The sequence below is a fragment of the Ctenocephalides felis genome, unplaced genomic scaffold (genome assembly GCF_003426905.1).
Source record: "Ctenocephalides felis isolate EL2017-DRISC unplaced genomic scaffold, ASM342690v1 CF-g0.4_SCAFFOLD_02788, whole genome shotgun sequence".
Lineage (NCBI taxonomy): Eukaryota > Metazoa > Arthropoda > Insecta > Siphonaptera > Pulicidae > Ctenocephalides > Ctenocephalides felis.
Window position 1 is genome coordinate 1 of NW_020538942.1, and position 11,014 is coordinate 11,014.

At 28.4% G+C, this 11,014-nt stretch overlaps 1 protein-coding gene across 1 annotated transcript; it reads right to left on the minus strand.

The window, feature by feature from the left end:
- Nucleotides 1–29: 29 nt before the first annotated feature.
- On the minus strand, nucleotides 30–6,491 carry LOC113381300 (glutamate--cysteine ligase-like; the record flags this gene model as incomplete). The annotated part of the gene is given in 12 exon segments (XM_026620251.1): nucleotides 30–233; nucleotides 578–645; nucleotides 648–702; nucleotides 705–776; nucleotides 2,123–2,294; nucleotides 2,601–2,797; nucleotides 4,468–4,664; nucleotides 5,011–5,189; nucleotides 5,339–5,522; nucleotides 5,743–5,854; nucleotides 5,922–6,144; nucleotides 6,345–6,491. Coding segments are annotated over 11 exon segments (1,590 nt in total), but the record flags the coding sequence as incomplete, so codon positions are not given.
- Nucleotides 6,492–11,014: the final 4,523 nt, after the last annotated feature.

Genomic DNA, 11,014 nt, shown 5'->3' on the forward strand with positions numbered 1-11,014 from the left:
ATACAATACTATATTGATGCAGGACTCACTTTTCCATTTATAATTTGATCTATTGACATTAGTTTCATATTCCGATCAACAGAATCACAAGCCTCAACCTTTTGTGCAGACTCTGATAATAAGGCACATGTTTGTCTTGATTCTGAATTCTTAGCAGTTATGTCACGTCTAAACCAAAATGTTTGCTCTCGACAAGCATTCCGCCTTTGAGCTTTTTGCATGTTTTCATCAACCTATATTATACCAAACACGAAAAACAAAAGTAATATCTAAAATTTATGTAATTGAATCATATTCAAATATAACTGCTTGATTATATAGAGAAAAACATATGATTGTTTTCAATAATATGAATAAAAAATATGGATAGAAATCTATGTGTAAAAATAAAATAAAAATCAATAGGAACAGAACAAATTGTAAACAAAACATCTATAGTATTATATTTTAGAATAGACACTAACGGCCTCATTAAATATATATAAATACATTATAACATCATTATAAAGTATTCAAAAATGAGATAATATTTCTGTAATAGCGAAAGTGATATGGTTTGGATATATTTTGATATTACCTTACTTATAGGGATTATAAAATTTAATTGATAACTCAGGATGACTCTGGTCAAGAGACCAACAAGCAAACGAGAGCTGCATTTTCGAAGTCAGTAAGCTGAATTTCGCAAGGACGAAACTCAACACACGCCATCCGATGGAAGAATTGGGTGGAGGTGGTTTAAACCTCATGGTTTGCCAATTTGTGGATTGAATGTTCTGGAATAAAACAAACATATTCAGTTATTGTCTTGTTGCATATCTACTAATATTGAATTTGAAAGACATATACATATAAAAAAACAATATGCGTAAGAGCATTTTCACAAGCATATATACACACATATATATATATATATATATATATATATATATATATTTTAAATGTTGAATATGGACAACACAACACTCAGATTTTTACATACACTTTAATAATTACTGATGTTTCAAGACCATGGTATGCCTCATCTTCAGTGTAATTTCAAAACAGTAAAAATTATTTTAGTTTATATTATTATTAGCAGATTAAAATAGTTAAAACAAGGTACTATATGTCAAAGTCAGTTTTTAGATACAAGAGTTTTTGTTTAAATAATTCTATAGATTTAAATTCAACTGTCTTTTTCAAATCGTCTCCCAATACACTCTCAGCAAAAAAAAAAATAAATAATAATATTAACAAGCCAACAGAAGAATTGCCACAGCAGGTTTTAATGGGTTCGGTAATAACCATTGAGTCTTTTTTTCCAATAGCAATGCAGATAGTGGTGAGCGGCTGAGCACTCATTATTTATACACACAAAGGCGTATCATATATAGATGTACTGGAAAGTCATAAGTAGTTTTTTAAAACGATGTCTTTAGGCTGAAGTATGCAATACTATGATTTAAATTTAACACATATGCATTTCATTCTACTGACATCAAGCTTCAAAGCAATAAATACATTTTGCTAAAGTAACACAGTTATAGATTTTAAAAATATCAAGTTTGGCTCATGAAAACATGCATTTGTGACGCGCACTACTTTTCTCATTTAATCAAAAGAAAAAAGCTACTGAAAGTCATCGTTCGCGATGCGTAGTGAAAAGTGGGCTGATTTACTTTAAAAAGTCTAAGCTCAAGAATCATGACTATCACCAGGCGAAGCCGGCCAATCGACTAAGGCTAAATCGTTTCGGTCGCAAGAAATGTTGTGTTTTCCGTCATTCAGTTAAATCAAATAGTTAATAGTGATTTGCAACGAGAACATATGATAAATTTGAACCAAGCATTCATAAAAAAAACGTTCAGAATGTGCAATAACAAAATAAAGCAAAACCGGTCAAGGGGCGTTGATAACATAAATTATCACACCCGTAGTACTCTAGACCTTGCTGCAGAGCAGCACTTCGCTAATTTGGAACATGTTGGCTGGATGAATGGTTTTGCTCAAAAGACGTTTTTTGGGATGGCATCCAACAACTTCTGAGCAAAACAAAACACCAAAAATAAAGCTCTAACAAATATAAACATATAGTTGAAGCTTCTTTTTAATTAACATGTTTAAATCTTAAATAATGTACCTCAAAATGGTCTGTATCTTCCTCATCATTTTGATGAATTTTTTCATAAAACAAAGAAACTGAATCTCGTATAAACAAATGGGCAATATGCTGAGCGAGCAAATGATCAATTCCAGCTGCTTTTAATCGATCATAAATTACTGTATCATACACAAGTTCAACATCATTATATCTGAAAAAAGGAATGGAACAATATATAAATAGAGTACCAAAATCAGATAAGATACAATTTTACTAACTCACACTCAAAATGATAAAAATATATTTGAAATAAGAAGTGAATAAAAAATTAAACTCTATGTCCAAATTCAAGCATAACAGCAAGAGTAAAAAACATTATTCACGGCGTGAGTTTTTCTAACATATTTCTAATTTAGTTTTTCTTGGACTACCAACTAATATTTGTGTATATTTAAATTGCCCGATTTAGCATAATAATGCACACTGAAGTTTCAAATAAGTATAATTATTAACATACCTTTCGCCCTGAGAAGATAGATATGAATCTATTGAGTCATATCTAGACTTATTAATGCGAAATTGATTCTCATTTAAAGGCTTTTCTCCTCGCTCTTCTGGTGTTCTACAATCAACACTAGCTGATATAACGTTCCATCTGCAATCAACATCTGTCACATATCCTCGGTACAAAGGTGAAGCAGCAGTCAAAGCCAACTGTTTAAAAAAAAAGATTTATGAAAGTGGTTAAAACAAATTTCAATTAATTTCTAATAATATCTTTCAAGAGTAAATTTGGCAAAAAAAAGTGCCTTGACATAAAAAATATATAAATATATACCAAAAATTAAGTTTTAATTACTTAATATTACTAAATAATTAAAATATAAAAAAATAGGCGAAAATCAGAATATTATAAATAAGAATATAATTTGGTTTGATGGATATAATTTTTGGTAATTATCTGTTATCAATTCATGATTCAATATGCAATCAAATCTGTAGATAGCAATTCTTTCCTGTTGATAAAAAATTGTCATTGTTTTTGTTTAAAATTAAATAACATTCAAATCAATAATTTTAACCCTGTAGACAACATCTAGTGTGACAAATTTTTCTTTATTATTTATTACTCTGACAATGTGTTAATTTAATAAAAATTTTAATTTATTATTAAGATTTTTAGTTATTTAAGTGCAATTCTTAATTTCTAAAACATTTTAATCGTTACTAAAAAAAAATAGTAAAAAAAATATTTTGCGTAGCAAATGTTCCGGTTGTTTACTGGCTTGTACAGCGTCAATTCTGCGGAAAATAGAGAAAGGAAATAGATAGTAGAGAAAGGGTTAAATAAGCAATTTTTAGAAAACATTAATATAACTTAACCCCTTAAGGCATATTTTTTAAAACAATTTAGACACAAAAAAAACATTATTATTTACACTTATTTTAACTCATTTGTCCATTTTTTATTTACTTATTTTACTTGTGTAATTTCTAGACAAAGTAATTTTAAGATACGTAGTTCCATGTCACAAAAATTATAGTAAACAATAGCAATAATCTACCAGTGACAGATGCGGATGTAAAATAGTTTATAAAAATTATATATATTTATTACCTGTGACCAAGCTGTAATATTTTGAGACACATAAAATTACAGTAATCGTGACATTCACAAAACTGCACAATTCTGCCAGTAAACATTGTCCGTATATATCACGGAGGTACGTATTAAGCGATTTTCGAAAATCATCAATTTTAATAATAAAGTTTTCACACTAAAATCCATTATATATGCATTTTTTGATTTTCGATCAGATATAAATAAGTCAAAACAATAAATATAACTTACTATCTAATAAAGTAACTATTTGGTAAAATGTAATAGTATAGATTAACATTGATACCAAGTAATAACAAAACAAATATGAAAACAAAATTAGTGATTTCACTTTTAGTCAAAAACATTAACTTTCTCAGAGTATATATATACATCACATATATATTATTTATATCACCCATCACCTATACATTTAAGTCTTCATAATAAGAGTTTCGAAAAATCTTGAAAAAGAAATGTGTGAAATATCTTATCTCAAATATTATAGAATATAAGATATAGAAGGTATTCAAATTTCAAATAAAATAGTTACTGGAATGTATTTGTAATGCCGAATATATAATATGTGAGAATAAATGAAAAAATAATGATTCCACTTAAAAAGCACCAAGTGATTCTTAAATTGTTATTCAACTTGTCTTAAATATTTTGCAAATAGACGTCACTGAAAGCCAAATTTCAAACAAAAACATTTGTTAACTAGCGTAGTTCATCCCAGATATATAGTGTATACCTTTATGTAAACAACAATAATAGAAATTACCATAATTGGACACAAGGGTGTTAGCTGATCATACAATGTTCGTGCTTCATTGATATTACATGCTTGAAAAGTTAACTGTAAGCAACAACATCCCATACCAAATCCCATTGCATCCATATAAACACAGTCCTTAATGGCACGTGTGGTTTTGTAATCACATCCACTCAAAGGATCTTTAGTATTTGTGTCCTTGAACACTGGAATTAAAATATTATGATATTACAATTCAGCTATAAGAAATGTCAACTGTAACTGAAATTAAATTCTACTACAAAACTATTAACTTGCAAAATATTGTATAAATATAATAATTAAAAATAATTCAGTAAATTATACAAAGTATAATAGACAATATCTAGACTCTGAGTTCTAGAAAAATTCTCACAAGCAATAATCATTAGGTGAACAAATATATTATTCCAAACTAATGCTTGGATTACATCTGTTTTTTTTATTATGAAAGCAGTAAATATAGAAAAACAGGTATCTAATTAATAACTAAAATCGCTAATTGTTAATAGAATGTAATTATAATTGGCAGACCTGGCAAGTTTATGGCTACTTTTTCTCCTCTTCGCTGCCTTATGTTTTTTGTTAATGTTTTAAATCTTGGATGTCCTGGAAATATAGCTTCATCTGGGAAAAAATATGATTGTGAAGCACCTTCTTCACTATCAGGTGTGGGATCATACTCAGGAAATGTAAATTTCGGACAGCCGAGCCTATAAATGAATAAAGCATTATTGAAACTAAATATTTTCAAAAGGTGTAATACTTAAATTACACTTCACAGTTTTAAAATCCAGTCACAATTTTTTATGTACAATACTACAGTTATTAAAATCTTTATAACATAATAATATAAGTTTACCTAGGAAAACTTGTAAGGGACATGAGGACTTCACCCTTTGGTAACAAACTGGCTGCTTCCTCTCGTCTGTACTTCATATTAGCTTCTACTACATTGAAATGCGCTAATAGACCACCATAAGGCTTTCCTGGTGTTCCTTCAATCATATAAGCTCCATATTCAGGTCTCCACAATGATTTCACTCCTGTTTTAATAAAATAACAAATATAATAATAGAATGCCAAGAGTGATTATTAAATCAGGCAATAAACAGTTTTACTCTTAACATAACAAGTATCATAATTAAAATTAAATATTTCTCATGCAATGTCTTATAAAGTATGTATAATATAGTAGATTTCCATCAATATTAAAACTGTATTTATTTTAAGAGTAAAACCTATTTTTAAAATTAATTCTCTTACCATCAACATCTATTGCTTCTTTCTCATTAAGCTGTGTCAATATTTCTTGCGCACGCAGCGATACTTTTGCTTCCTTTTTCTCATCATCAAATTTAACAAGTACGTATTCCACCTAGAATGAATGATTATTACATAAATTGTTATATAAGTAAAGTTTTCTCTTTACTCTTAATATTTACCTCATCTCCCCATTTCAAAACATCGCCTTGTCTATCACGAAGCCTCTTATACAAATTTATGAATTGTGTAATACCATGCTCACGAACATGGTTAGAATAAGACTTTGTTTCCTCCCATGTCAAAGGTCTTCCTTCAGTTAGCAATCCCATTGTATTATTTACATAAATACTTTCAATATTTTATGAGAGTTCTGTGTGTTGACAGCAATATAAACTGTAAGCCCTAAACAAGCATAAAAACAAAAAAAAAATTAGAGGTGCAGTCAATGATTGAATGATATCATATAGTATATATAATAAAACACTGAATTGTCACAAAAACAATGTTTTATAGATATATTTAAATGATTAAAAAACCGAATTCATACGTAAATAAACTATTAGATTGTTTTCTCAAAGACAATAGCGAACATGTAATATTACTTAATTGATAAACTCCGGTTATGTCATATAAAATTATTACTGTGACAGGCGCTGTCTAATAATTGCAAGTCATTTTCCAAGAAGAGTAGGCACTGTCAGAATATTATAGTATCATTCATTATGTTTTTTGTAATCACGCTTTATTTACTAGCGGTGCGCAAAATATGTCATACGAGATTAGACTAAACTGACCAAATATCAATATTCGTTATCGAATTATCGATATCTATAATGATATTTCAAAAGCATTTGTACACAAAATGCGAAGTAAGATATCCGACGCAAAATCATTTACTCAATCCGATAAAAACTATAGAACGAGAGTGCAGTTATCGAATATTTCTTTTAACGAAATCTTTTTTGCTTTTATCCATGACTTTCATATTGTCAAATTTCATTTTCACTTTTGAAATAATCTCGAGAATATTAATATAAATATAAGGCTTTAATTATAATTGTCAAAATAAAACTATAACAATTAAACATATAATAAATAAAATACTATACTAAAATCGCTTTTAACGATGCATTTTTGATATCGTTATTTATGAAAATGTAGGAAAAAGTTGTAAAAGCCTGAACTCATAGATAAATAAGTATATGCCTGAAACTTTGTATTTTATATGCCTGAACGTATGTACCAACGTTTAGTATTGTTCAACTTGAACTGAAGCAGTGTTTGTCAACATTTTTATACGATGAGAAACACTGATCAAACTTTTTAATCCGTAGGAATATGTCACTATTTGATATGATACAACACCACTCACCTGATTTTGTCGAATTATGTCATATACTTATTTCTACGCAGCCTTGGAAGATTGTATTCCTTCAATAATTAATCTTATTTATATGAATTATTATCAAAAACGACTAATCGATTTTTTTGCATTTTTTTTTATCAAAATCGCAAGTCCGAAAAAAATTGACATTCATTTTTATCACAAACAACTTTTGTTTGAATGAATCATCAAATATATAGAGGTCAAACAAACTCTAGTCGATCCTTTTACTAAACAACCGAGTCGATAGCTTTCTAATTATTAAATATTATAATTAAAACTTGTGGAAAATGCTACATAAAAAGATCTGCGAATATCCACAATACTTTTCTTTAATATGTTTTCATTAATACTTTTATTTATTCCTCACATTTTTTCGTTGAGAGAGACTAAATTTGCTTATTCAAGTCATCTAATTTTCGAAATGATATGTTTTTAGAAATTTCTTTCCACATAAAATTGTATTTACCTGGTACAAGTTTCAAATTACCTTTTCTCTACTCAATTTTCGAAATTTAATTTCTTGTTTGCTTTTTTAATGATCAAAAAACAGTGACTAATAATATTATCCAGATAACAAAATAAATGTAATTTGTTGAGTCCCGACAATTCAGTATACATTAACTTTTGAAACCTTTTGAAAACTTACCCTGTTTAAATGATCACGAGCAATTTCTGCATGGAAAATTGCAATTTTCTTATCCTCTGGATGCGAAGCTTCTTGGTGATATTTTGATGATAATCTAAATACCAATATTGTAAACTACATAAACTTCCTATCAATTGTATCTAATATACAGTGACACTTAGCACTCTTTGATTCTATCGCGGTATTATTTAGCTTTTGACAATCTATAACAATACGTCACTTTACTATCAGACGGTTCAATTAGTTCATCATCCAGCATTTTAATTAGTATCCACAGAACTTTTAATCTAGGGACTTTGGTATTGGTATTTTGGTAATTTGCTTGACAAGAAAATTCCCAATTAATGCATGACTTTATCTATGAATAATATCATTGTAACAGATTTTTTCGATCAGTTTGAAAATAATTTAGATAATTATCTTCTTCTTAACAACTCCTTGATTTTAATTATGGTCATTAAAATCTCATCATATATAATAAGAAAATGATTTTAGGGCACTATTATAAAATCATAGATAAAAGAAGAGTATAAAATTTAATTTAACTTAATAATAGTACCAATTGTTTTCACTAGATGGTAGACAATTCAGATCCAATTGGTTGCATTTGTAAGTTAATCTTATTTTTCTTAAGTTTTTTTTCTAAAAGTGATAAAACCAACCAACCGTAGGCACTTGCACAACCTCACAATTAGAATTTTGGTTAGGGTTTACATAATATAAGAGGTGGCACAGTTGTAACAGCCAAAAACCGTACTTATTGCCATTTTATTGGAGAGAAGAAAGATAATAAAATTATGATGTTGCATGAATTAAGCGTATATAGAAAGCTATTTTGCTTCCGTAGAATTCCGTAGCTGTTACATATTTGGATCTAGAACAAAAAAACACTTATAGTACATAATTATAACAGAAAAACATGAAGAAATTGATAAAAGAAAATATTTTTATGTGATTGACGTATTTAAATAATAAAAATAATATAGTTATGTTTCCCTTAAGTATTTGAGATTGTAGTATACAAGAACCTAGTTCCTCGAGTTTCCTTCAACTCTCCAGTTTTTAATTCATACCCTTTTCGTTTGAAATTTGTGCATTTTAACAGATTATATCTAAAACTTGTAAGTTATATTAAAATGCTTACGGTATTCATAAATTAAAACGTTGAAGGATTTTTTGTCATTTGCTGTACAAAAATATTTTATATCAGTATTTGTCATTTGCTGTTTAACAGTAATGCACGTTATGTTTCAATTGTAATATTGAATTTAAATATCTTTATTTTTGACTTTTGGATTACTTCTATATATAGAGCTTTTATTAAAAACTTCAATCAATTTGATGTACTCTCAATACAGATTTTTAATGTTTTTTACATCTAATATAATTTTATTATTTTTGATTGGTTTACTATGAAATTTGAATTGAATATCATCTATTTTTGGCGAAACTTTATTGAGTCAACTTCTGTATAATAAGACTCTTCCTTGAAATACTTGCTATCTTTTTGCAGGTCTTTGGTAAAGATCGGTTGGTCGTTTCATTCGTTATTAATTGTAGAATTTAATTTTTAACAATTTTGATAAAACATTTTTATGATGATAGAGTTTGTGCGTGTTCGAAACAAACACCCTAAAACAGTAATTTCCAACCTTTTTCCCCATTTCTTATAAAAAAATGTTGCTCCTCCCTTAATTTTTTTAACAAATTTATTTCATAAATACTCAACTGATATAATAATTTAACTAGTTGAAGGTGCATTTAGCCTGAAGGCAAGTTGCATGAACTTCCCGAAATGTGTAAATAATATACTTAATCATTCCAATTTTAAAATAAGCAACTTGATCTGCCTTTAACAATATTTTTTTATTTTTTAATTATTAAGAAATTTATATTTATCACTATCATTGATTATAAAAAAAAATATTTTTTATTCTTTTTTATTATTTTTAATATAGTAATCTGTATACATAAGTGGTTCTCATTGTGACAAAATTGTATCGACGCATACGATTATTTTTCCAAAATGTAGAAAACGATGATAATTATTATAACTTGATTAAAGTAAAGAATTTCTTGATCATATCACGACCTTGGAGACAAAGTATATTTTCTAGGCAGAGGCTTCATTATTTTTTTAAATTGTAGAAAACGATGATAATTATTATAACTTGATTAAAGTAAAGAATTTGTTGGTCATTTCACGACCAACCTTTTTGATTTTTTAAAATCGGTTCGGTAGGATGAGCTTAAATGTCGACGAAAATTTAACACTTTTTTTCAACAGTTAATTACAAGAAAACGGCTCAGTAGATTTTCACCTAAAATTAATCAGTACCATTCCCAACTAATATCTTTCAAACAGTTTTTGATTTTTTAAAATCGGTTCGGTAGGATGAGCTTAAATGTCGACGCAAATTTAACACTTTTTGTCAACAGTTAATTACAAGAAAACGGCTCGGTAGATTTTCACCTAAAATTAATCAGCATCATTTCCAAATGATATCTTTCGAACAGTTTTTGATTTTTTAAAATCGATTCGGTAGGATGAGCTTAAATGTGGACGAAAAGTTCAAAACTTTTTTTCAAATTACAAAGAAACGGCTTGGCAGATCGTCGCACAAAACTGACAAACGATAGTCCTCATCGAAATACATCAAATGGCTTTTAAATTTCTGAAATCGGTTCAGGCGTTTTTGAGAAAACGTTGATCAAAGGTCTGATTCTGACAAATGCCAAAAAAACAATACCAATTTTTGCAAACTTTGACGAATTTTTAAAGCTGAACCAGTTATCGTAGAGCCGTAATATTTTAGTATGATCTAGAAGACTATGGTATCTACCGCCAAAAAAATAATCATAAAAATCGTCGAATTTTTTTTTTAAAAACTTTATTACAAGAAAACGGCCCGGCCGATCTCTGCCAAAAACTAATCAGCACGATTCCCAACCAATATCTTTCGAACAGTTTTTGAATTTTCAAAATCGATTCAGAATTGCGGGCTAAAACGTAGACGAAAAATTTTTCACTTTTCTGCGATTTATAAAGAAACGGCTTGGCCGATCGTCGCACAAAACTGACAAACAATAGTACTCATCGAGATACATCGAATGGCTTTTAAATTTTTGAAATCGGCCCAGCCGTTTTCGAGAAAACGTCGATTTACGGCAAAAAATCTGTTCACATACACGCACACACACACATACACACACACACACACACACATACTTTTTCCAAA